The sequence below is a fragment of the Sparus aurata genome, chromosome 3 (genome assembly GCF_900880675.1).
Source record: "Sparus aurata chromosome 3, fSpaAur1.1, whole genome shotgun sequence".
Taxonomy (NCBI): Eukaryota; Metazoa; Chordata; class Actinopteri; order Spariformes; family Sparidae; genus Sparus; species Sparus aurata.
This window is the reverse complement of record NC_044189.1, coordinates 8,786,824-8,814,802: the sequence shown is the minus strand read 5'-3', so window position 1 is coordinate 8,814,802 and position 27,979 is coordinate 8,786,824. Positions and strand designations below refer to the sequence as shown.

The window sequence follows — 27,979 nt, the reverse complement described above, 5'->3', positions numbered from 1 at the left end:
CACATACGTAGTTCTCCCCAAGACATGTAAGCGCACTTTTATGTGTAAAACTGATGGACTTACCCTTTAAAAAAGGAAATTTGCTTCACATTGTATGAAAATAAGTTGTGATAAAAAGCATCAGCTGTTCTTAAAAGTGTGGAGGTGAGGAAATATGGCAGATCATTTATATGTTTTACTGCTCTCAAGTGATCATGTGGCCTCATTTACTTGGGTAAAGAATGCCATCTAGTGACTAAACATGTGCACGTTGAGGCTTTGGTGTTAATCCTTCAACCAGCTCTGTGAGGAAAGTTTTCAACATATCGTCTGTCATCAATGAGGAGAACACACCAGATGTGTTATAGGCATAAAATACCAATTTATTACTTTGCACATTAACACAAGAATTCCCTGCAGGCTAAAAAAAAAAAAAAAAAAAACAAAAGAAAAGAAAAAAAAGGTATTTGAACATGTCACATAATAGCAATAACAGCGAGTGAATGGCCCTCTGCTGGGGGGCGGGGCTAGAACATGCCCCGCCCTCACAACCGCTCAGAAAGGGCTACGTTCATTCACAGAATCGGAACGTTCCATTCACAGAAATTGGAATGTTCCAACTCTGTGATTCTTATTGCTATTAGACAATCACACACAGCTTCAGAGACCACTAGCAGAAAAAAACAACAAAAGAAACAGAGCAGAGCTATAACAACCCCCCGAAAATAAGGAACCAAAAAAAGGAAAAAACAAAATAAAATAAAAATACACAATACACAATGTCAAATTACAAATCCGTTAAGATATAACAATATATCAAAGTGAGAGGAATTTAAAAATAATTCATGCTCTCTTTCTATCGGGGCACAGAAAGAATTATGGATCGTTTTTTTTAAAAAGGTTAAAAAGAGGTAATCCTGCTCCACTGATGCCATGGTGACAGGAGAGCCCCCACCGAGAGGCGTGGCCACAGGTACAAACCAGGAACGAGGAGACAAAATGGACGCTCGCTACAGTAACCTGGGGAAGACGAGAGGGGCCGGGTCTTTGACGGGTCCGTGATTGAAGAAAGTACCTCGTTTGAATTTGAACACGACGCAAAGAGCCGATCCCCCCTTGCCTCAGAAAACAGAGTGTACCTCCCAAATTACTGACATTTGTGTAGGAATCGTTAAAATGTATCTTAGAGAGACTGGACAAATATTGCTAGCCTAAAACAGTCCCACTAAATTGATAAACATTTACCAAAAAAAAGCTTTTAATATTTTTTTCTTTCTCATAATAAATATGATTCCAAAAAGGTTTTTTTCTTCTTTTTTTTTTTCTTTTTAAAAAGGACAATACTCTGGCATGCAGGCGAGCAAAGTCTACATTTTGTTACTTTAAAAAGAAAAATTGTCTAAAGCCTACATAACTATTCCACCAAATGCACATTCCCACTGATTGATACAAGCAAATAAAATAAACTAAAAATAACAAAAAAATAAAAAAGTACAGAGACACAATTTGCGAGAGTAGACCAACAACCACAATGAGTAGAATTATAGCTTTGTTTTTCCACATTTGAAAACTAGAACTGGGTTAATATTGCTTCGCAATGTTACAAAACACAGGGAGTGATCACTGATCTGACTGGAGTTTAATATTGTGAAGGATATAAAACAAATCATTCCCCGTTAGAGATGCCAGATGAATATTCAATCACAGCCCGCTTGGCTTGGTAAAACTAGTGCACGTTTTTTTAAAAATTGATCTGCAAAGAGTAAAACTTATTGCATGCAATGCCACGACGACACCCTCCCAATCCCCCCCCGCTGCTCCCTCATTTCCTTCTTCTCTGTTCCCCGATGCCAACGCCCACGCCTCCAACAGGCAGGTGCTCAAACTCATTTCATAGTAAACCTGTTGCTTTACGGGTGGTTTATTACAAAAGGGCTTCCACTGAGCTGTCCCCCCCTGATGAGGCGTGCACGTCGACCTCTACCTCCAAAAACTCTCCCTCCAACACCAGGGGGCACCATTTGTGCAACTGCCACCGGATTTCATGGTGGACAGTGTGCTGAGTGTTTGTACAGGGGGTCCAAGGGCAGTGCTTATGCTTATTGTCAATTCATTTAATCCAGTGTTAAAAATGCATAAAAATATGAAACAAACACCGTAAATAGCAGAGACTTTAAGATGGGTATACTTCAAATACACACAGAGGAATAGAAACCGTTTTTAAAAAGTCTAAAAATTCAACTCATTGCCTTTCGCAGACCGTTTTTTAACCAATCCCTTAATCTAGTTTCACTCTGATTACAATCCCTGATTGTCTCCATCTATCTGATCCAAACCACCTGAGTGATGTACACAGCGGCAGATCTGTCCTACCAGTCGGAGTGCTACACATTACCTCAAAAACCTACAGAGGAAGCATGAATTCATCCATCCTGGGGCCTACTGCTCCTTCTCACCATTAACCAGAATGCTACAAAAAAAAAAAAAAAAAAAGTTCCAACCCAAAGCTCTAACCCCGTTAAACCTGCAGCTCAACAACTGAAGTCTATTCCTGAAGTCGCACTAGTAACTATAACTGGCTTTGCTGCCAACCGTAAAATTTCATCACAATAGTAACAACATTGACAACAACGATAACAACAACAACATCAATGGTAAACTACTAATTCTAAACAACAGTTTTTTTTTTTTAAGATAACCACAAAACATCTTATATTAAACTTTTACAAATCTGCTTTGTTGATTCGTATGTATAAATGCATAAAGGTACGAGAGATTGAGAGTGCCCTCTGTTGCTTGCCTAGCGTCCCGGGTCAGTGCAATGAATTGGCCAGTATTAACAAGGGAGACCTCAAAAAACTACGTTGGTTTCCGGCCCTTGAAACTACTAAAAAAAGAAAACAAAAAAAAAAAGAAAAAAAAAGAAAAGCAACGTCCAGCCGTGTCATCATATAATCTTTCAGATAATCAGGTCCAAAGAAAAATAAGATCCTGCTTCTCACACAGAAAGCAAGGTTGATAAGACCATGCTCTGTGTTTAATGCCTTCTGCCTTTTTAACAGGTCCCAATGCTGAGCCAGTCACAGGCCAGACCACGGTTACTACTGCTACACATCAGACCTGACTTCACTTACACTTGAAATGATTTAAATCACCTTTGTTCTGGGATTAAAACGGAGTTCTGAGGCACAAAGGTGCAAATCCCACTAAACTCACGCTCGCAGTGAAATGCAATTTAAAACATTTCAATCTATAAGCAAACCAGGACTGCTACAAATACCCACACCAGCCTCCACGAGGCCTGTTTAAGTCATATGTCTCAGAGTTGCTCTATAGATGTAAATATATGCTTATATGTACTGTATGTGTGAATATAAAAACAACAAATCTGAGGCATTTACAGCAGTTATCTCCTTGATTTCCCTTTACAATTCAGTGGCCTGCCATGAAACACATGCGCACACACACAAACACACTCTCATACAGCAGTACATGTATATACAGAGATGCGCACGCACACACACACACGCACACACACACGCGCGCACACACACATTCACTCACAAAGACTTGCGTATTCTTCGCTATGATGGGAGGAAAGTAGTTTATGGGCATGACACCCAGGTCACCTCGCTTGTAAAAGACGGTAAAGGAGAAAAGTTAAAACACACGTTCATAAAAAGGAAAATATATATATGTATAGATATATATATATATCATTCTCAAAAGGTCGACTCCCCTTCGTCTCTTTTCCTGTAGAGTTCCCTCCCCACCACCCAATAAACCCAAGACCTTGTGACAGATTTTGCCCAAAGGGGCTTTGAGGTAAAAGTAGATAAGAGTCCTGCTTAGCTGGGAGAGCTAAAGAGCTGCGCTGACACAGACTGTGCCAATCCACTCCCTTGCTCAGTGTATCTTACAAAACACAAGAGTGCAGACATTCAAATAGAAAAAAAAACTTAAAATAATGGCTCAACTTGTAGTATGCGTGTATGGTTTGTTTTTTCTTTTGCACACTGGAAACCCTCAGGGTTCGCAGTGCTTGATTGCTGGTTTGAAAGGCGGCTCAATTGGGAACGCTGGTTGGAGATTGTTCCTTTAAAAACAAAAACCTGCTGGACTTTGAGTCGCAGCAGATTTTTCCCGTCCAAGAGCCGCTTTGGTGCAGATTCAGAAAAATGAGTAGAGTGAGTGTGAAGAGAAAGAGACAGACTACAAGGAAAGAGATGTGAAGGAAGAGGAGAGAGAGAGAGAGAGAGAGAGAGAGACTGGCAAATAAGAGATAAAAAGACAGAGAGAAAAGGGAATCCGCGGGTGGACTGGCTGACGTGCTCGCGAGCTCAGGCGAAGTACATGGTGTGCTGGGTATCATAGTGGATCTGAACTGCCTTGGCCAACGCCTGGGGGTCCCGTCCGTTACTTTGACCCGACACGTGGCTGCCTTCAGCACTGTGAGACAGAGAGAGTCAGAGTTTACTTTGACTGTCAGGGAAGATATCACATCACAAAAATGCAGGAAATCGAGGGTGCAGGGATGAAAACAGGAATCATGAGCCGTGTTCTGTTGGGTGAGGGGTTTAATCTCTTGCCTCTGGAAAAACATGTGCCTCTACTGGCCTTTTTATTTTATACTATCACTTTTAAAAATAAAGTGCTTGCTGAGACAAAAAAACTAGACCAGAAACCCAGCTCAACAAATAAATACAAACCAGAATACAGTACACATTCTATTATGTGATTTATTTATTTATTTATTTTTTTATTTTTTTTTTAAATACAAATGACAAAGAGGGTCTTTAAAAAGGACAATTCTGGTATTTTCAGACCCAGTCATACTGTCATGTATGTTGTTGTCTAATGATTTGTAGTTAGAAACAGTTAAATATTTTCAGACACTGAATAAGATCCTTTGTGCTTAACCAGAAACAGCTGCTGTAACATTCTGTTCAAAGCCACCAGACTCCATTCATAAAAATATCAATTTTTACCTCTCGGAACACAGAAGCTTGAAACATTTAAAAGACCAGCGTGTGGGATTTTAGTGGCATCCATTTCTGAATATGGGTTGTATTTTCACGTTTTGATGTCTACATGACTAATATGTACAAAAGGTGTTGGAACCAGTTCAGTAGACTGGTTGCAACATAATCCTTGAAGACACGAAGCGCCTGTCATATGAAGTCCAATAAATGTGCTTGTTTTGCTACCAGCAGCCTCAGATTGTTATTTCAAGTGTTTGACAACATTATGGAACGGATCCACACAGAGACAGACCTTGTTGTAAAAGAATATTATCCTTTTAGCCAAACCACAAACAGACTTTGTATCGCTGTACAAAGCCACAAGACACTATTGACAATAATAGTCAATAATACTTTTAACCTCTCAGAACTCAGGAGTTGGAAAGTAAAGGTGCATCACATTTCTTCCGTGGAATTCTCTGGCGAATATCTTTACATTTGTGTTGTATTCTCACATATTTTTGTCTCTGCAAATTCAAGACTTTGGTTTCTATTAGTCATTCTAAGTAGATCAACGTAGTCTGCTGCCATGAAAACAGGCTGCAGTGGCTACAACTCAACACAAAACTAAGTGAAACTAAAGTGGTTCTGACACTGACAGACTCAGACGATTATTCAAGTGTCTGACAGCATTATGGAAAGGTTCCATAATGGGATCGCCGTCTTTGTTAAGGAATAAAATATTTTTTGTTAAACCAGAAACAGCTGTTGTATGGCTCTCTCTTAAGCCTCCAGACTCCATTGACAAACACTTTAGTTAGTTAGTTGCTGGTCTAGTGCTGTCTCAATCAGTTTGTTTGTGTCATTGTGCAATTTCTGTTTTAAATGGCAAGTTGGGATCTGAACATGTGTTACAACACCAAAGGAACACAATTGGTGTTCGTTTAATTCCTGACAGCTGTGACAATACAACGCTCCAAGGTTGATCCGACTCAGGTAGAGACGGGTTACGTCAATTGTTTCTCTTGAACTGAACCCACAGAGTCCCGGTGCTGCCTCACCTGTCGTGGTCTTTGTCCACCAAGTGATAGCGGGCTCGGAAAGCCACTAGCCTGGCGTAGTAGGCCGGTGCTGGGATGGAGACGGAGCGCGTGCAGCGGACGTAGGTGTGGCACAGCTGGTAGGTGAGGAGCTGCAGTTCATCGGCAGTGAAACAGTTGTCATCCCACAGGACGTGGTAGTGGGAGGGACGACTGGTTCCCTGAGGGGAGAAGGAACACAGCATGTTCTTATTTCTAATCATGCCATGTGCACTACATTTACTTGATGACACATACAGCCTCCATCTTTTAATCATTTCCAGAAATAGACTGACAGTGGCTCTTTTCAGATACAGTACATCACTGGATGTTTTAATTCTCCCTTTTCAGAACACTACGAGCCAATTCACAATAGCTAAATGCACTGCTTACGTCTGAAAACTCAAACAGCTTGTGATACAGACTCACTAATTGGCTAATCTGACAAACCAGCATGCGGCATGTTTTATCGGTCTTAATGTCTTTTTAGAAGCAGGAGTTTTTATATCTTAAAGTGCAGTATCAAACTCACTCGTACACAAGACAGAACATTTCTTACAGCAAAACTTAAGAGCAAGAAACAAATGCTGTAATGTGCACATACCACGTCTGTTTTCACTATTTACAGCCATTTTTTGAATTTGTTTGTGGTCAGCGTCTCACTTTAAAATAACAGCCAAAAATAGGACAAAGAAGCATCCAAATCATGGCATTTAGAGTCATTACCCATCATTATCACTGTAACCATGGAGCAAAATTGCCGTACCCTTGAGGAAAATTTCCGCTGAAATAATGAGTTGTGACCATAATTTCTATATTTTGGTGTAAATCTGCCAGAGACTTGGAGAGCTGGGGTGAGAAAAGTACAAATTCAAACCTCATCTCTGTCAAGTGTGTGAGCATCACTCTCTCACCTGAATTCCAGCATGGCTGCACAGGTAGAAGTCAAACTCGGACGGGTGTGTGATGGTGCTGTCCACTGTAGTGCCTGCTGGGACATTACCGCTCTTACCGACCTGCAGACAGTGATCAATAAAATAATGTTGAGACTCGCACAGTACAGTCTTGTACAACTAGAGGAAGGTTAAATACCACATATCTTAGTGGAGTGAACTCCTACTGACCCTCTCAGCTTTGTCAGAGCAGAACAGACGAGTGTGGTGGCGTTTCTGAACCACTATGTAGGTGATGCCCGGCCTGTAATCCTCCTCCAGACTGATGCATGCCTTCCTGATGGCTATCAGCTCCGGCCACGCGACCTGATAGATAGAATACAAAAAAATAAAATCAAACTCAGATGAATGGTTATCTACTGCATAGATATTTTTCCAAAGTTTGTTTCACATATTTGTTTAATTTGATGATTTGTAGACTCATTTTTAAATGGAAGTTTTGAAAGACTCCTCTCATAATGAACCACAGCTGCTTTTTCCATCCTATTAAATCACAAAATGGCAACATTTTTGCAGAAATAAGATACACAAGCACAAAAACAACTGGTAGAAATTTGCTAAATTCTCTCACCTGTTTCATTTGTCCCTCTGACACACCCCCACGGTAATAGATGATTCTTGTGGGTTTGAAGCGCGTGGACTTGTAGAACTGGATGAGCAGCTCTCGCACCATGTTGGTCAGGTCTTGGATTACCTCCTGGCTGAAGAGTTGCTCCTGGAACAGACAATAACAACTGATGTAGACTCAAAAAGCAGGAGGGAAGTCTAAAACCAGTGGTGGAATTTCAGTGTTTTCCTCAGGTAATTGAGTATTTCCATTTTATGCCATTTTATACATGTAGTGTATTACATTTCATAGGCAAATATTGTACTTTTTACTTCATTACAATTGTCTGAGATTACCAACAAGTCCATGTGCAGATTCAAATTATTAATACCAAGTATAAATCAAAGTCAAATTTATGTATTCAAGCTTGAATAAAAGACAAATTCTAAATGAGTTACACAATTAATACAGGTTAAAAATTCACAGTTTGTCAATAGAAGGAAAATTTAAATGTACATACAGTCGATGTTACCTGCGACATGTCCTGCCTGGATGTTTGGACACGCACTGTCGCACAGTAACGGCTGGGGTGGCCGTCCATGCTGCCCACTACTGCAGCGATGGACGGCTTCTTCCCGTCACCCGCTGGAGGATGTGTGACATCTGCACCCAGGAAGATGACAGGCTGCTGGAACACAGACGGCCTGAACCACAGACAGGGACACAAAAGACAGAAAAAAGACTTTACAACACAGGCGTGCATAATCATTATTTATCAGTGAAGAAACTGAAATTGTGTGAAAAAAGATCCAAGATTACACTAAATATATTCCAATAAAATAAAATATTTTATGAAACTGTTCACATGATCACTTAAACTTTTACTGGTCTTCACCACATGATTACCAGAGGACCATTTGTACTCAGAAAACATCTGACCAATCAACACCATTCAAAGCCAAGAAGCATTCCAGACTCTTTTTCTGGTATGCAGCGGAGCAATAACAAAATCCACTCTGACCTCTGATGAGGCACCAGAACGTTGTTGATGCCGCCCAGCTTGGCGTTGATCTTGAGGCACAGGTTGGAGAGGGTCTGAGGGGACGTCTTCACTACGTTCTTCACCTGCACACACTGGGTTGCCATGCCAAGGAGAGTATCCCCCACCCGCTTCACCTCAGCTGCAGACGAAAACAGACACAAACAAAGATTAAGATTTCATCGTCATGTCTGAAAAGCTTCAACCTTTTTTCCTCATTTATAATTATGGATTTCTTACCATAGACTGGTGTTTTGCCAGGCAGGATGACCACAATCAGCTGCAGACCTACATAAGACATCTTGAGGTGTTTGAACATGGGCTCCACGCTGTCAGCTCCTTGGGCGTATTTACAGAAACATGGCTGGCCTTGAATGGGCATCCCGGCGTCTTTGGAGATCTTTCGAAGCTGGTCAGTGAAACTCCTGTTGAAAATCATTAGACAAATCAGCAGCGTTAGGATGAGTAGCAACATCTAATCAAGTTAAATGTAAAGTGGGATAAAACATCTATTTAAACATATGAAAGACCATTGTAACTACAGACACTGCAGTGTCTACAGCCTCACTAACTGCTCTGTGAGGGTACAATTATATTTTAAAGCTATTTTTAACCTTTTAAGATGGAGTACCATGTCCCAACCACCAAATGGCAGAACCCCCAAAGCCTTGTCCTCAATTTCATCTTGTATCTCCTTGTCATTTCCAGATATGGCATCATAAATTCAAAACAGCAGAAGAAAGAGGAGATGCACCAAGTCCCTCTAGAATAACTGTTAAATCATTTTATTCTCAGAAAACCAGACAGGAAATATAATTATTTCTCAGCTGAATAAATGTTTTTGTGTATGACAACAAATCTGTCGACTGACTAAATGCACCACGGGGTATATTTTGCCTTATTTTGTGTTATTTATTTAAATTAAATACATAATCTAAACTTAGTTCTATGAGACAGCAATATCTACATGGTCTTCAAATTGAATCAAAGTGTAGGCCTAATAAGCAGAATATATCCGCTGGTGCACAACGTCCACTGTGTTTTTCTCAGAATGAGAGGATCCAACAGTCATGTTTTATCCGTTGATGCACGGTGTCCACTGTAGTGAACATTTACGCAACTCCATCAAAATAATAGTGTTAATGGTATGATTTTTCACGTTTAAAATGTGGTTTGATGTGTTTGCATAACAATTGCCAATTGGCACATCTGAGGCTGCACATATTCAATCATAAACTCAAGTATTGTACAAATTTAAAATATGCACGATTTGGCTAGAAGAAAAATGTAAGGGAACACCAAAGTTATTCCCGAGGAAGACATGAATGTCAGAAGTAAATCTCATTACAGGCCATTTAATATTTACGGGTCAGTGAAAACCACAAGTGTGGACCTCAGGGTGGAAGCTATGGAAAATATCCGGGGATCAAGAAGGTCAGTGGGATACATCATCCAACAAGGAACATATTCAATGCTTTGACACTTTAGTGTGGCGGGACTGACATCAGCATACCTGGAGCCACGGATCCCTCATCCTTCTTTCGTACACACTCAAAACATTTTGATGCCACAACTCACTTGAGCAGGTCCTCTCGACACTGTTTCTGTGGGGCGAAGCAGGCCACAGCCCAGACCTTGATCTCGATGCCGGCATAGAACTGCTTCCCTCTCATGTCCCACACGCCCTGATTGGGCGTGGCCACGGTTTTGTTCTGCGGAGAGAGTCCCTACTCTCTTAGTCAACCCACCGATTGGATGAGCCAATACAACAGATAGTACAGTCCAACCCACACATTTGATTCTTCTACCACATACAAACACAATGCCTACAAATATCAAATTCTAAACATTGACAGGCTTCAAAGTGGTTTTATACATTCAAAACTGTTCACTTTGTAATGATGTTCTGTTCATTAAATAGGTCATCTTAACTGGATGTACACATTCTATGCTCAGCATTGTGGAGACGTCTTTTGAACATTATTCTTGGTTTTATAGCTTCCCATATCAGGAGTCCTGACAGAACAACGAACAAGTCTAGTCTATCTATTCAAGGGCACATCATTAGGTGAGTGCTCCCACTTCAAGCGTGGTTGTGAATACAAATTCAAAGAGCAGTGGCTTTCAATTAAGTTAACGAGATTTGCCAAAGGCCATTAGGAGCTTTTATTCTCTAAAACAAGTGACCACAATGAACTACACAAGAGCTAGACGTAAAGAAACGTTAAAAGCGTCTGTCTCATTGTAAGATTGTCTAAAATAAAATAACTTCAAAATAATCACAGTTACATGACTTACAGGTTTGTCAGTAATATGAAAACCTCATCAACATGCATGCTTCATTTGAAATAGGCTGCTGCTTCTCCCCATCCCACACATCTATAAAATACTTGGATGTAGTTTTGTGTCCACAAACACCATCATGTCGTTTTAAAATGGAAGGTGTGCGCATTCGATTCATTCGAATGAGAAAAGCTTGCGGTCTACATTTAAAGGCATTTCGGAGGAAGCCAATTAGACCCGATATCCCAGCAGGCAAGAGGCCAAACCGTTCAGAGAAAGAGAGAGTTGTTGTGATAGGATCTTGGGTAAATTAACCAACGTATAGTTCGGGGAGCCAATAAAGGGATTTAAGCTTGGCACCGGCACATAAGAGCATTTCAGAGAAGCACAATCGTAAATGAAGCAGAGAGTATAAGAAAAGGCTGCCCCATACACTGAACCAAATTTCCCCACAGGGATCATTAAAGTTTCATCTTATCCTTGCAGCATCATTCGCTGCCTCTGAATGGGGTGTTTTATTTCAGCACCTGCGGTATTTATATTAACCTTTTCACTTTCAGATGAGAGATAAAGTCACATTGACTCCAAGGGCTTTAAAAGTTAGTCTTTTAGACCAACGTTAATGCTGGGTGGCTCCGAGTCTTATCTCCTGTTGGCAGCACATTCACTCTCCTTACACAATCCTTGAATCCCAAATCAGCTTTTTATGCCTAACATCCAGGCTGTAATGTAGGAGTAAAATACATGTATTTATGTAAAAGAAATTTAAATAATATCTGAAAGAAAAATGCACCTAGTTATGTCTTCTCTTGACAAGTTGGGTGCAAATGATTTTCTTTCAGGACCTGCACAAAAATCCTCCGTAGGTACCGTCCAATCAGATTTCTCTAAACAGCTGATTTGAGATTCAGAGGATGAATCTCAGCAGTCTGGAGTGACTTGCTCCTCATCTCAAATTCCTCCACTAACACTCCAATGCTCTACTGAATATAACAGTTGAAAGGCCGAGCTTTCATCTTCGTGCACTCACATATTTATACACTTAGAAGAAGATGTGTCAGTGAAGGAAGAGTATTTAAAGAGATGCACTTTACAGACCGCAAAGATTCACTGCAGGGTTATACTTCAGGGCAAGTTCCAGGTTTTATAGGTGTCCATGTATTCAAGTTAAATGCTACATCCAGTCAGCACCTGAATTAACTGCTTTAAATCGATATAGAGATGCAAAATCAGAGGAGTTGTAGCTCTGTACTTGTTTCCCCCCATTGGATTTTTTTTCCTTTATACGTCATCCTCTATTCTACTAAACATAGAAACAGGGGACTCTTATCAGGATAATTTGACGCCCTTTGGGCTTTCTGTTATGGCGAACAACAAAATTTCTGAGAAGTCGTGTTTTTTTCCCATCAGTTTGGCACGGCAGACACTCAGAATTCCTCAAACGCTCAAAATACCCATGAGCCTCAGCCACTGTTGCTAGGGAGAAGAAGCCAGTCGGACGCACAAATCAGAGTTGTTTAAAACCCTTTGTCGGTGCAGCTGAGAGCAAAGCACTGCGTCAGATGCTGAATTCATTTAAAATTTACCTGAAATTATATAACAACTTCATTTACATTGATTGTATTATCAGAATTTAACCCTGTGATTGGGTGTTCCATGCAGAAATGCACCTTGGGAGTTGTGGTTAATACATGGTTTGATATATCCAGAGCCGTTCAGTAGAGAGAGTAGCGACAATGGAAGTTCAAAATGCTGATTGTCACATGATTCACAGAGACTTCAGATAGTTCCAGGAAGTTCTAAGTGGGCAATTTAAATGCATGAATACAGAGAGACAGAAGTACGATGTTTGGCAGTTTGTAGTTAGTACTGCTGGTATTTGCAGCTAACTCTCTCCCTCTCTCCTCAAGGGCTCTGGGTATTTTTAACTTTATTTTCAAAGCAACCCTAACGCATTTGTTCATTTGTGTGGATGGTTAAAAGGGCAGGCATTGTACGCTGTGGCTTCAGTCTGTCTACACCCTTTTTTGAACTATTTGTGTTGTTTATTGAGAAATGCACGTACAAGTTGACCTTTAATTTCACGGCTTGTTTTCCTTTATTTTGTCCGTAAATATGTCAGAAGTAAACACGCTCCAAAATCCTCTATCCTGGTGACTCAACCGTGGGAATGTGATTTCCATCTGAGCCGTAGAATCTCAAACTATGAGTCATCTAATATGGTCTATGGGGGATATGAATGGGACTTTTGTTTCACAACCACAAGGTGCCCAAAATACCTCCTCCCACTTTGCAACTCTATATCATTTAGTCAAAAAGCATGAGCTTGAAACAGCAATAATTTTTTAAATCTCAAATTTTCTCAGAAGTCAACCTGCATCTTGCCCCCATGTCCCAGCATCCACACTGTGATGCCCTCCACCCTGTGCGGCCCCAGTTGGCTTGCGCCCCCAAGAGTGCAGCCCATGCCCCAGTACTCACCCTGCCACAGTCCCTTCCGGTGTCTGTACTCACCCGGCCCCCATATTGTAGCATGGGTGCTGGGAGAACACGGCCCGTCACCTCCGTCATGTCATTGTGCACCACAATGCCAAACTCCTTCAGGTAAGGGTCTGGGCCCCCGACCATGCTGTTACTTTTGACCTGAGCAGAAGAAAGTAAAGGGCAGATGATGTAATTAGAATTGTAAAGAAAGGAATGAGGCAAAAATGGGACTGAGCTTTCTATCTAACCACTGAACTTTTCACCCCATTATCACCAGACTCCCTTACAAATTGTGTGATTTTAAGAGTTGCTGAGGGAGGACAAGCTTTGTGAAACAGCTATACCAAATCTAAATCATTCTGGCAAATCTAAATCATTCTAGCATTCATGTAAATTTGGCATCAAATTCAAAACATTTATTTTTTTCTTTCCATGTCAAAAGAGTCATTGTGTCAAGGCAAAGCTGTACCAGCCTGCCTGCTCCATGTCAAAGTGTGTCTAACCTCCCAACACACACCGATTTGACCATTTACACAACATTTATGAAAGAAAACATTATTGACAGTAAATACGTCAGATTTTACACAGTAACTAATACAGGCCAGTTTTTTGTCGTCTGTGGAGAACTCCCCAGACTCCCTTAAAAAGGTCAAATTTGAGTTTTGCTGCATTAGGAGAAACTTTATAATCTCTGTGAAGTGCTATCTACAGCACAGTCTTAACTAATTAGTCCGTCTTGTTAATTCGGCAAATGTTATACACGAAGAAATGTCTTTCGTTGTGTTTAAAATGTTGCATCTCTTAGTTCAAGTGATGCATTTGTACATTTGCATATAGAGATGGGAAGTGATATCCGATCACAAGACGACACTCGAGAAGCATGTTGTGACCAATGCAATGCAAGGTGTGAATTGATGCGTTTAAGGTTGTGATGGCAATATCAAATGTGGAAAGCCTTACAGCTGCCACCTCGAGAGGGAAACGGCACTCACCAGTCTGCTGATCTCTTCCTGTCTGTCGGGGGCTGAGCGAGCTGTAGCTTTGATCATGGTGGATGTCTGGTTGTCTGTCAGTTTCTTGATACAGCGTTGGCCGGCTACTATGTTACAGACCTACAGGAGGAGCAGAAGAAACATTTCATTACGAATCACATAATTGGAGAAACAGCATTGGATTAAAAGGAGATGAAAAGGCTTTTTTTGGTCAATATAAAACTAAAAGATTTTCATGCATCAGAATAGCCTCTTTCTCACCTCTAGGGGAAGGTAGGTGTGCTTCTGTTCTTGCCCTACTTGCAGGCAGGGTAAATGTGGATACTTGAGCTGTAGATTGTACTTCTGCTTGAAATACTGAGCAACTGTGCACTCCATGGCTTGGCCGTTCTCAAGCTGTAAGGGAAACCTGTGAAGAAATGGAAAGTGTCGGCGAAATTTGTGCAAAACAAAAGAGGAAAATATAACCAAAGCTAGGTTAATTGTTTAAAAGCTTATGTTGTGACTTTTTGGTACATTACACAACACCCTACATTGTTTCCCTTGCTGATGCAAAAGGGTGAACAAACTGATGAGTGAATGGCACTTACGTTTGGTGGCTGGCAGGTCGGCGCGTTACATTGCACACACGGTACTTCCTCTTCATTTGACCACAGTGTGTGACCTCAACTTTCAAGCCTGTTTAAATACATGCAAAAAATAATGTGATGAAACATTAACATTATAAGACCAACTGCAATCTTGTATTTTGACATCATTAAATTGAGCGAATTAAAATTGCACTCTCCATTACTTTACTGACATTTTTGAGAACTGTGATAAAGTTAAATGCCGACAAGGCAGACAATTGGGTTCATGGTGTTTCAGCTCTGCAGCTTCCTCTTAACACGTTTGTCACAACCCGTCTCAAAACGCAGACTAAAAACAGACACGAGAGAGCGTACACGTGTCAAAGAAAATGTAGAGTATGGTTCAAATCTGAAAAATGCCATTCAGTCTTACAAGGTTATCTGGAGGTTCTTTGTGTAACCGAACTGAAGAGGGCAAACAGAGACTGGAGCCACTTGGAATAATATTTTTTTTTCCCCCCTCGCATATAAAAATTGACTCATGAAAAAAGCACAGGTCTACTGAGGAGATCCGTCATGAATACGTGTGTGAATCTCATGGTCGTATTTTTTTTATTTGAGACAGCCTAGTTTCTGTACAAAAGGCAGAAACACAATCCTGCGGTGTTCTGCATTGATGTAGAAATGAAGGGTTCCTGCACCTTCTCAATTGTCTAATACAAGCAATTTAAGGGTTTTCAAGCTTTTCCAACACCTTAGAGCTGAGGTAAATTACATATGCATATAAACTCAAAACGATTTCAAGCATTTTCAAGTTTTTGCCTCACATGTTTCAAGTTATAAAACCTGGCCACGCTAATAGAGACAATTCACTCAAAACAGGTGATTATTATAAGCACATTTCAACCTTTCAGCCATTCAAATTCAAGCATTTTCAAGGATTTCCAGCACCCTTACAAACCTTGTGTATGTGCAGTGGGTATCCAGCATAACGTGTCAGCAGTGGGTGTAGATTCTTTAGTTCTTACAACATGCATGAGCCCTCAGGCCCACACTTTCTGTAATCTCTCTGGTGAATCTGATACACAGTGACTCACAGACATTGTGTATCTAATGTGTGCATGTCTGTTAATGTTAGTCTGGCTTTGCTGGTTGGTAAATGTCAACATTACTGCTGGTATTGAGTGCTCACCTCTTATTTCCTTGGTGAACTTGACACGCTGGGAGTCGGTGAGGGGTTTGGTCTGTTCGTTGATGTTCTGTATATCCAGCACCTCGCACATGAACTCTATCACAGGCTGAGCACGGTAGAAAGCAGTTGCTGACACTGAGGGGTACAATAGATGTGATGTTATTCGGCAAATCAGTCACATAGAACAACACATAAAAAACAAGCCAATGAGGCTGAAGCAGTGATCAAAGAAGGTTTGAAGCACCTTCTTGAAGCCATAATGAAAATCCTTATCTCATCAGCAGCTGCTATCATCTGCTCAAAAACCTTCCAGAAGACTAACTATACACTGATACTTGTCAGTATCAGTGGATACAAACAAAGTATGCAAACCACTTATGTCCAGATAACACATGAGATGTTGTGTTTATTAATCATATGACAGTAAGTTTACTGTCTTCGTCTCATAGAATACATCTTAACCACTGCTTCACTCTTGGATTCAGGAACTGGCTTTAGCACAACAACGCCTTGTGAAATACTGAGTTTTACAATTTCAACTGACTTAACTGCTGTTTAGACAAAAGACAAATGCACACCTGCAATGGCCAATGTATGCATTGTTGGGGATGTTTAGTTTCAGGTAAAGGAGAGACTATGCATTCCTGGAAGTTTGATTTGAATAATAGATAGGAGTTTAAAGGCTTATCAAATTCCATAACTCTGCTTGTTTTATAATATTTCAGTATGAGGGAGGAATCTGATATCTCTGAGGAATTCATCCTTTACTTGATAGCAATCGTGAGATTGACAGCAGGAAAGAAGTGCAGCAAAAAGTTGAGACGGGTTCAAGTTTTTTTGGCTGGAAAAAGATTAAGTTCTTAAGCCAGCTTCCATATTTAACAGGGAATGTACAACTCTTAAAGTCTTGACAAAGAAGGATGCAGCAGATGGTGTAAATAAACCTGTTTTTCACAACATAAAGACATAATAACTCTTCTAATCATTTTACACCCACAATAAATATCACCCTGAAGCAGAAAAATGTACGTGAATGTAATATATCACAGCTGAGGTAGATCAGCTCCAATCAAGTCTTACCATCGATGTTGAGCATCATGTTCCACATGGCAGGACGGACAGACTGATGGAAACCAAACCACACCTCCCTGCCTCCACCCAGAGGATGGTAATAGCCCTCCGGAGGGGAGAAGAATGAACGCCCCACTGGAGTATACCTGTTGATTAAAAAAAAACACAGCAGACGAATAAGGGACTCAAATAATCACCACTCAAAGCACCTCAATTCTTGAAATGCCGAGTCCTGCAATGGATCACAACTGGTGAGGTTTGGATTGCACCACCGTTTTGAGTTAAAGATGACATTTAATGAAATTACTGACAAACCCTTAGGCCATTTATTTTATTTTTCTCCTTTTACCGTAGCTGTAGTAAAAACATGCCGTCAGACAGTGACAACTTGAGTGTCTTTTGACTTTGGAAGAGGTAGGTAGAGTTACTTTAAAAACCTCTAGAATATGTCTGTTTGACTTTCCACACTTTAAGGCTATTTCATTTACAAAGAAATGTGCCATCAAGTTTTCAACAAGCACTTTAGGATGCTAAGCCAACGAGCATCATTTTGTTAGACTAGCCCTCTGGTTTGCACACCAGACTTCATTCAAATATCTGTTTGTTTTACACTGTTGTGCCTACCAGCTGGAAGAACATATTCCATGGATTGTCTGTTAAGATCTTAGACAATTAAGCTGATTAAGACGGTTACATTTTGCAATTAAACTACAGTTCACACGCGTGCTGATCCGCATACGGATAACGGATCAACTACAACAAGTTCCGTTACACCACTTGTCCACAGGATTATTTTCTATAATCAGCCAATTTATGATACTAATTAGTCTGTTTTTAGTCTGTTTGTCAAACCTTTTAGAACCAAAGCACAGGAGGAAAACTTTAGAAACTAAACCCATAGAAAGCTATTAATTTGTTGGTGTGATGTCATATCCAAATCAAATTCAGGACATTTCAAATTTAATTTAGGAGTTGGACAGATAAGTCAGGAATGGCGTGTCTTTTGGTTCAGCTGTTAGAGTGTTGCACATCAAACATTACTGGACCAGAGTAGGGCATCAAACAGTGCAATTATATTGTGCAATACGATTTGATCAGGATGACACAAGACAGCAGGAAATTGAGAAATACAGACAAATAAAAAATGAAAAGCAATAACTGTCAACAGATGTGCATTCGTGAAGAGGCAGAGGTGATGAGTGTGGGTACCTCATGGAAGGCAGATGCCGTGTGATGACATCCAGAGCCTGAACGGAGTCTTCAGGGACCTCGTTAAGGTGACCTGAAAGAGCTTCGAGCAGCATCTGAAGACTGACCACAGACACCCACTGCAAAGACACCTTGAACGTCTGATCTTTCCCCTCGCCTGGCAGGGTCACCTCCAGATCCACCTGGAGGGATTGAAGAACAGAGATGAGAAATAAGTACTTTGTGAAAAAGTTGATTTTGAAATAGAGCAGCAGCACAGAAAGAGTCTTTGGTGAGTCAGTTTGACTTTTAAATGACAAAAAGATGAGTCAGCACCAAGAGGCCAAAAACTGGGTGAAAATGTACTTCATTCTGATGTAAAACTTGATTACTGCACAAGCTGCAATGTGAATGAAAGTCTGATAATCATGAGTTTTTAATCATGCAATTAAGGTTTTTGCCATGAATGCAGATCTTGTTTTAAACAAAGCAGGCATGGTTGTTTTTATATTACTCAAAACCAAACTAGGAAAACCAAAGAAAACGTTTAAATTAATATTTCACAATGAAACACTTTTTAAACAGATAACAAATTTGCTCTCCTAAAATTAAGTTTTCAAATGCCAACTATTGTTCCATTTATGAATCCATTACAGCTCTTTCCTTCTCCAACATGACAAAAACATTTACAGACCTTTCAAGAAGACACAAATTAATCTGCATACAAGCTGATTACATGGTCACGTCTTTGAAATACCAACCCTGTCTCTTCCAATCGGCAGTGGATGTGCCGTGTACATGTTCCTCTTCCCATCGTAGCCAGGCTGTCGGTCTCCAAAGATCTGCATCTTGAAGTGCCGCACCATGGTGTCCACCACTTCCCTACAAGACGGAAACAAAAGGATTGTAAGCGAAAAAATACACAGAAACAAAAAGGGATCATGCAATATAATACTACAGTAAAACAAAATGCTTCCTTTTCTGCTCAAACCCTTCAGGCCCAGTTGATTTACCTGTTGACCCTCCGAGGCCGTTTCTCAGGCTTGATGTCGATATCATAGTGATAGACATCAATCTTGGGAATCTGGACCTGAAAGTGGTTGGCAAGGAGCCGGATGGGTTTCCCCACCGTGCCGAGGCCGGGACGCCGCGGAGGCTGAAACAGAGAGGTCGGGGCAGGAGGGCCTGCAGAGAAGAGAGAGAGGACAGTGATTGGACTGTGAAAATCTGCCTCAAGTACTTACATGACTTTCTACATGTGAATTACCACCACCTTAGAGTTTTTAAATAGGAATTTCATCTTCTTAGCTCGATATTGGGAACTTTATATCATCAAATTAGAGGAGCAGATAATATGAGCCCTGCATCTCCACACTCTGACACAGTAGGTGGTGGTATGCGTCTTTAAAGTTGGTTTGAGAATGAACAATAAATACAGAGAAGATCGAGAAAAGCAACAAGCGCAGTATGAGAGTCAAACATGTGGTCGCAGACGTGAACGTTTTTTTCAAAGTTGCAGAGGAAGACCACACAATTACAATGTGCAATACATGTTCTACAGCAGTTCACAGAATAGGAGAGAAAGCCTGCAAGTTTTAACAAATCTTGTTAGAACCTTTGCCACTTTGCTCACTACATCCCATCTTCTCTTAACCTCAGATGGGCATGAACTACAGACTATAAACTTTCTTTTTTAATAGAAAATGTGAAATTAATCTGCTAATTTATCAGTATTAGCCAGGAGAAGTACATGTTACAGATATCGGTATCTGCTTAAATCCGTATCGTGCATCCCTAATTATAAGGACATTTATTGACAAGTCACTACTTTGGGTAAGTATATCAGCATATTTATTCATGTCAAAATGTTTGAATCCTGCATTAGCCACTCTCTCCCTCTCAGTCATCAGACTCTAAAGAAATTCATGGGTTCAAGCTTCAAATAAAGCATGTTTGGCATTCAATTTTAATGTGAACAAAAGGGTGGCGCTTATCTTTGCTTTACATGTCAAATCATAAAGATGAATGTGCGCGGCGTAACGCCAAGCTTGTAGCAAACCATCTCATCAGTGACACCTGCTTGAATGCACTGAAATGGCCTCTCAGGCCCGCATATACTCGTTGATTGATCGGCAACCCCGGCCCCTGACCTACATGGGTCAACAAGGGGCTGGCGAAACAATGACCTCCAATTATCTGTCGGTCCGCCCCCCCAGCTCCACCCAGACACACGGGGCGCCCACCCCTCATGCGGAGACAAAGACCGAGCTCCTCTCAGACAGACAGCAGCAGGGCCATATGGAGGGGTGCTGCACAGAGTCTGGGATTACCGTTACACACAGTACACGCCACACACATGCATCTTATATAGGATATGCACGCGCGTGTACACAGGTAACTAAAGCAGGTGTGGTAGCATAAAAAAGGTGCAGTCAATGGAGGAACGTAATGTTTTTCCAACAGTTAAAAAAGGACCTCAGGCTGCAATGGACCTCTCACATAACAACACTACTTATTGACATTGACATGGAGGGAAGGAGGCACTGTGATGGCTGCTCTGTCGGTCATATTTTATTTGATCTCTGACAAAGCGTCAGAGAAATGCTCCAAGAACAATCATCTTTGTGCTGAATTACATCAGGACAAAAGCAGACTGAGCTCGTAATGGAGAGGAAAAGAAATGCATATATAAATGAAATTAAAATAACACTGAGTTGGTGTTATTGACGGAGGTTGGAGGAGGCTGCTCAATGCTTTTGTCAACTGACAGCTAAGAGACTGTGGGGGTCCTCCTGAACTCCATGCACCCACACGCTCCAGTTAACAAGTGAAGCGCGAGAGCACGGACAATCGGGACCCTCCCCATCGCTTCCTGAAAACACGCTCCCTAACATGCCCTCATCTAGCCTGGGCCCCAAAACACCTCCCCTTCTCCCTTCTCCCTCCTCCTCCTCCTCCTCCTCCATCATACAAATAAAGCTTGACTATACCATCATTCAGCTTTATTTTTTACACCAATATGATACAGTTTCAAGCTACGTCCCATGAGAAGCTATTTGTTGCACGTCTGCTTCTCTTTGTCACGACTTGGATTTAAATCATCTGATGATTCAGTCCACTTTGTCCTACTGGCCTTGTTACTGATGGCAACAAAAGGCGTACCGAGAGTTCTACGTTGTGCTGCGAGCTGAACAGAGTGTGTGTGTGTGTGTGTGTGTGTCTCTTATTCTACATTATGTCTCACAACCACAGTAAAGCATTTCAAGTGCACTGCGATTCAATAGCAATTCAAGTGCAGACATTTGCCTCCATTTTGGTGCATTGTGTTAATGGTGCGTGCAGTGAGCTTTAGAAGCAGGAAGATATGTCTACATGAAACACTGTCCACTGTTTGTACATGGGATGGACAAATAATCGGGCTATAATACCACAACTGCCAACTATGATCACAACAATTAGCACAAAGCCAGGTCAAAACCTTTTTCATCCGATCTCACAAGATGACTACAAGGTTATTCATGTTGCAACTTAAAATTGTTTTCATAATCGATTTAATATTGAAATTTAAACAAGCCAAAGCCGACAAATATTACGTTTACAAGGATACAAAAATCAGACAAAAGCAGCTCAACCTGGCAAAGCACAGACCAGAGAACATTTGGCATCTTTGTTTAAAAAAAATACTTTGTTAAATTGCACTTAAGGCCATTCATTACCTTCAAAACCCTCTTTGAGGGAACAAAATGCAACTACTTTTAAGCCTGTGTTTGACTTTCTGTTCATTTAGTGATTTAGATAGCGTTAATCATTTAGGAATCTACTTTTAATGTCCTATTATTAGCTAGCAGATCTGCACCACATGAACAACCCAAAAGAGCAATATAGCAAAAGAAACGTGTTCGCTGATTGGACCAATTACTTCTTCCTTGGGCAACGAATTGTAAACAATGCAACATGACTACACTGCATCAAAAAAGAACCATCTTTAATGCTGTATTCTGTTTTAAAAATGGTACAAATGGAGAAATTCATAGGCTCTCTCAAAGCTAGCTATGGTCTACAGGCCATTTAAAAAACATTGAGAACACTGAGTGCATTTTAAATTGTGGATAATGATTGAGATTAAATAGATCGTGATACTGCTTTCTGGCCTGATCGCCCACCCCCTAATGTGTGAGAGGCTCAGCGTGTTCGAGTTCTTCCTCTCCCACTTTCACCAAAAACAGAGCGGTACCTATATATAAACCTCCTCAGCTGCCACACTACTACACTTAGCAATGTGTGTCTCAACATGAGATGCCCGAGCCCATCTTTCCCTCCACTACTTACCACAGTCAACACCACAAACCACAAGGTTTTTATGGCTGCAGGTGACAATTATTTTCTCAATTACTGGACTGCGTAAAATGTCCTTGAGAAAGTAGTCCTTGAGCCGAGGCTGGTGTCTTTAAATTGCCTGTTTGTCTGACCAACAGCCAAAAGAAACAGCCAAAGACATTCTGTTTACTATCACGTAAGATGAAGAAAAGCAACACATTCCAACAAACGGGAAACTGGAATGATTAATTTGATTAGCAAAATAGTTGCAGATTAACTTCCCTTCAATAAACTGCATGATAAACATACCAGTCCTTTCAGCTCTAAATGAGTTTCTTCATTCAGCAACGTCTCTGCTTATTTTATCCGTGCAAACCAAAATGGCAACAAGTGAATTTGGGAATGGCTACAAATGTATTTGGCTGATTGAAAGTGAAGGCACAAACAGTGGAGAAGATAAAAGCAGGGCTGCAACCAAGGATTATTTTGATTAGAACATTTAGTCAAACATCAAACACAGAGAAGACAAGCCAAAGGCAACTTCTTCAAATGTCGTTTTGCTGGAGCAACAGTCTAAAACTAAAAGATATTCAGAAATAGAAACACATTAAATTCCTTTCAAGAGGCTGAAATCAGAGACAGGTTGGCCTTTACACTTTTTTGCTTGTAGAAATCAAGTAAATGATTTATCTTTTTTTACAAAATCAGGAAACAAAAACCAACAGGGATTGGTACAGAAATAAGGAACAAGAGTAGTGCTTTGGGTAAACATGAGGTCATTTCAGTATTTTATACCGCCTCTTAGCAAAAAAAAAACAACAAAAAAAAACACACAGCTTGGCCTAAATTCATGTAAATGAGGATATTTTTGTGCCCCAACCTGGACAAGATGGTCTCAGGGGAGCGGGCATGAAAAATTCACAAAAAGCTCTTAATATGAGAAATTTCAAGAAAAACATCACGACCTACCAACATTTCCGAGTACTACAGAATGAAAGCTATAAATATGACAATTTTTGTCATCTAAATGAATGCCACAAGTATATTTCAGTGTTCATTAATAAAATGTATTTTTTAATCTAATTTAAATGTATCATTTCTATGCAAATGGTTTGTTTTACACAGTCCTTGTTGTGCATTACTGAAGTATGTGAGTATTAATTTTTGGCATGAAAAGTCTGATTTCTGACAGGACAACTAATCAATAACACATGTTAAATTGAGCTAAAATATCACACAAAGGGGTCCGATACTGACTTATCAAATGTGGCATGCAGGCCCCAATTTAAACAACCCATCAAGCATGCTTCCTCCATAATTTTCTGCTTCTTCTCCAAGTCAGACAGAGCTGCATCTAGTTTGAGTCACAGAGGAAGTGAAATTAGCTTTTCCTGGCACAGAAAATGACAGACACACCAGAGGCCAACAAGTCTTTCTGCTCCTTAAGTAGTCCGAGTGCGTCTTCCAGCTTGGCTCCTTCTGGACCACCAGCATCTTCACGGAGAAACACAACACGGCACAAAGATTATCACCTTCCTGATTTATCTCTTCACTGATCCAATGTTTTATAGCCATTAATATAATATATCGTGAGCGGTGCACTCATATTCATAGTTAACGGTTTGCTACTCGTGCACCGTGGCGCCCACTAATGCTACGCGTGTCCCTGGTAACCACCGTGTGATCAAGCAGAGAGACAGCTGGGCTTAAGCTAAGCATGAGGATGATGGCTTGGCCTGGTGATGAGTCAGAGACAAACTGCACTGAGCAGGGAGCACACTGACGCCCACACCAGCAAATCACCTGGATTAAGGTACAACACTCGAGTGTGGAAAAGTAGCAGTACTGAGAAAAGACCATTCACAAGGAGGGAATATCCCACCCTCAGTGTAGAGAATATTTCACTCACCAGGAGCAGCTTATTTTGACTTTAATAGCCGAGTTAAAACACGGCTCAAGCAATATTTCACCTGTGACGTCCATGTTAATCAGCCAACGGATGCTTTTTATGACTGGCAGTACAGCTGATTGGTGAAATAACACACAACACACAGAGATTGTGTTTGCCCCCGTCTCTCTATATTCACTAAGTGGAGACATGTGTTTCAGGATGATTACGTATTTCTCACGGACGGCGAAACATTTCCAACTCCAGTAGCCTCATCTTTGCCTCAGTTCACACCACCTAGTGTGACCTGACTTGTACATACACGTCTTTCCTGTGACCATTTGTGTGCTAAAACTGCACAATTATTCAAAATAATATGGAAATCGTAAAATATCCGAGTGCAACATCAAAAAATGTTGATAAAAATGTATGATGTGTGACAAAGACGTCACTGAGGTCCTGTAGTGCTGTCGCACAGATGCCTTGCACTACAAAACTTGTCTTCCAGATGTTAGAAAACATATTTGTTTGGTAAAAACACCAACAAATATCACATTGTCGTGATTTGAACAGTTTTTTTTTAGTGGAAATTACTTAAAAATGAAAATCCTCACCGACTGTGAACCATATTGAAATATCTGTCAAAATAATGGCATTTGTTTTGCCATATCGTGCCGCTTCAATTTCTGCCAACTATGGCATATCATCGGCTGATATTGGCCTATCAAAGATATATCTGTATCGTGTATATGTTGCCTGTTACACACTGATATTTACAATTTTATGTCAGAGATTAGAATACTGAAAAAAGATACCTGTGGTTGCTCAAATTTCCAGTTGGGTTTACAGTATTAGTGACCTGATATCATCTTTAGAACCCGATCGATATGCAGTTTTTTGAGTTGATGTCAAAACTGATATTGGGAAGTAAAACACTGATATAGATATATCGACTGATACACATGACAAAATATGTTACAACTACAGATAATTTAACAATAACTTAACTGTCTGAACTGAAGCAGTAAACTACATTCAATACTTAACTATAAATCACTTCAAGCATTGATTTCTGACACAAAAAGTTGTCACATGGGGCGATAGACAACATACATCGGCTGATATATTGGTCGGGCTCTAATCATGTTGGATAATAAATCGTATTCTTAAACTTTAAAATATCCTGCCTTGTTACGCATCTTTGTCACACGTGAAGTGTTTGACAACAACATTTGAGGATTTACTTAAAAAAAAAAAAAGTGTGTTTATTGCCCAATATCCCAATCAGAATTTTTCACTCCCTCAAATTTGCCCCAGAAACTTGACAACTGGTTGGGCTCTAGTACCCATGGTTTGCATCTGAACACCACTTGAACAGTCGCACTTCATGAACTGAGAAAGAATCAAAACAACCACTCAAACAAGCTTCTTTGTGAAGACCCTCGTCTTTCATCACAACCTTCCGGGGGGGCTCTGCTTAAAGATTTCCAACCACAATGAAGTCATGTTGTGTGTATGTGGGTGTCTAAAAGAAATCCTGTGCAACTCAACCAAAAGAAGCTAACAAATGACACTTTTTTAATTAAGAATTGCAATGTGAAGACTTCTTACTTATACAGGATTGGATTTTATGTAAAATATCAGGTTTAAATAACAAAAACAAAACGACAACAGTTTCCTGATGCTACTCTACTGATTGAAGAACTGAAACTGCATGATCTTGTTTGTCGGCGTGGAAATCACTTAATACAGCTGTTGCACAAGACTCTCATAGAGATGCATGCTACTGCAGGCTATTATGAGCGGAAAAGGCCCGACATTGGTGCTGGACAGACAAAAAACACCCCATTTATCATTATCAAAGTCTGCAATCCCAAAACTCTATACGCATGTATTAAACATTGTGAATATCAGTTAGTATCGGGTAAAATTGGCCATATTGCAGCTGCTGTCATCAAGGTTTACACTGATTAAGTGTGACAATAAGGCTGTCTTGGCTCATGTGTACACACACACACACATACTCACACAGACACACCTGTGGATGGTTGTATAATACTGTCGTCTCCAATCATTCCTGCAGTCACACACACATACACACCATCATCATGCATATGTCCAATATTTATTTTTAAATACTGCAGCTGGGCAAATTCCCCCCATTAAATTATGCATCTACGTTTTCCCCTAATGTCACCACCTTTTGTTTCTAGCGCATGTGTCTGGATTCAACACACAAAAAACAACTGCTTCACTGATTCCTCTGCAAGCTGCATTCAATTACACGTGTATGTAAAGGTGCATTTCGCAAATATAAAGAAGAAAACGAGGTAAACATACATTTTGCGTGCTGTGACCACACAAAGGCATCGTATCAGTGGGTGTACAGGTGTGTGGTGGGTTACCCCCCTCCGCATGCTTTATCACCGCATCGCTGCAATATAAGTGCCTTTGTTATCATATAGGAGATGAATAGTGTGAAGCTGGCCCGCACAATCTGATCTGTAAAAAAAAAAAAAAAAAAAAAAAGCGCCATTCATCTCTGCGGAAGCCTCACACACGCGTGAAAAAACAGCCGCAAAACACGCACGTCTGCTCGTTCAACGCCACTAACATGTGTTTTATTGGCGTTTATGTTGTTTTTTTCCCACCCATCGCTGTCATCTTGGACGCGGGCAGCCCCGAGGAGCCGCGCTGTTCCTGATGGCGATGGTACAAAATTTTGTAGGTGCCTCGGCTTTGACACAGGTGCGATATTTTGTCACATTTCGACAGAATTGAGCGATTTCGGTGTCGAAAAGAGGTCGAGGTAAGGTGGTCGAAAAGAAAAAGCGCGTCGCGAACAAACATCAACGTAAACACACCACGACGCGGAAGGAAGGAGGAAGGAAGGTCCTAGTTAAATCCCCACTCACACAATGCCAGCCCCGACACGACGGGCTTGTGCGTGCTTCCGATAAATAAAACCGCGCAGACATGACTGGATACCCGATTAAAACCCCAACCGTCCGCGTAGAGTCGGAAAACGTGGCTCCCCGCTCGGTGTAAATACACTCACACACACACAGACGCATATACACAAACACACGGGCTGGGCCTCGGTTTGTTTTCCCGTCAGGACGTCGAGGCCTCGCTGCAGCCGCGGCCCCCAGTGAAGCGACGCATTAGCGCACACGCGCCCCACACACGGCTCGCTCTCCCTGCTGCTAACGGCTCTTCGATTCTTTTTTTAAATGTCTTACCGGGTCCGAGCGCTTCCATGGCCGAGGCCTCTCTCTCCGTCTCTGTCCCGGCCTGACGGCTCCGTACCGACGCTGAAATTGGGGGCGGTATCGCGAAGCTTAAAGTGGCTAATTTAAGAAAAGGGAATATATAGTTGCGTGGATGACTGCTGACTGGACTGACTGACCTGAGCTACCGCTGGTGCTGCTGGTTCT

The 27,979-nt window shown here is 40.9% G+C and overlaps 1 protein-coding gene across 2 annotated transcripts; it reads right to left on the bottom strand.

The window, feature by feature from the left end:
- Nucleotides 1-337: 337 nt before the first annotated feature.
- Nucleotides 338-27,979, bottom strand: ago4 (argonaute RISC component 4). Of its 2 annotated transcripts, none has more exons than XM_030411516.1 (19): nucleotides 27,785-27,979; nucleotides 19,351-19,522; nucleotides 19,099-19,219; nucleotides 18,359-18,540; nucleotides 17,159-17,295; nucleotides 16,079-16,213; nucleotides 14,908-14,995; nucleotides 14,579-14,726; nucleotides 14,318-14,437; nucleotides 13,323-13,484; nucleotides 10,137-10,285; nucleotides 8,799-8,983; nucleotides 8,541-8,700; nucleotides 8,040-8,223; nucleotides 7,544-7,687; nucleotides 7,144-7,278; nucleotides 6,934-7,035; nucleotides 6,002-6,201; nucleotides 338-4,428 (listed from the first exon to the last, which is right to left on the bottom strand). In XM_030411516.1, the coding sequence occupies exons 1-19, from the start codon at nucleotides 27,801-27,803 to the stop codon at nucleotides 4,320-4,322; spliced, it is 2,652 nt and encodes an 883-aa protein (XP_030267376.1). In that variant the 5' UTR covers nucleotides 27,804-27,979; the 3' UTR covers nucleotides 338-4,319. The 2 variants fall into 2 exon arrangements, with proteins under 2 accessions (XP_030267376.1, XP_030267378.1); XM_030411518.1 differs by having other exon boundaries at nucleotides 10,137-10,270.

Bases quoted from the DNA above. Each gene is read 5' to 3' on its own strand.
- ago4 (XM_030411516.1), bottom strand. The intron at 16,214-17,158 runs GTAAGACTTGAT...TGTACCCCTCAG, and splicing joins CATGATGCTCAACATCGATG to TGTCAGCAACTGCTTTCTAC. The intron at 8,984-10,136 runs GTGAGTTGTGGC...GATTTTCAACAG, and splicing joins TGTCGAGAGGACCTGCTCAA to GAGTTTCACTGACCAGCTTC.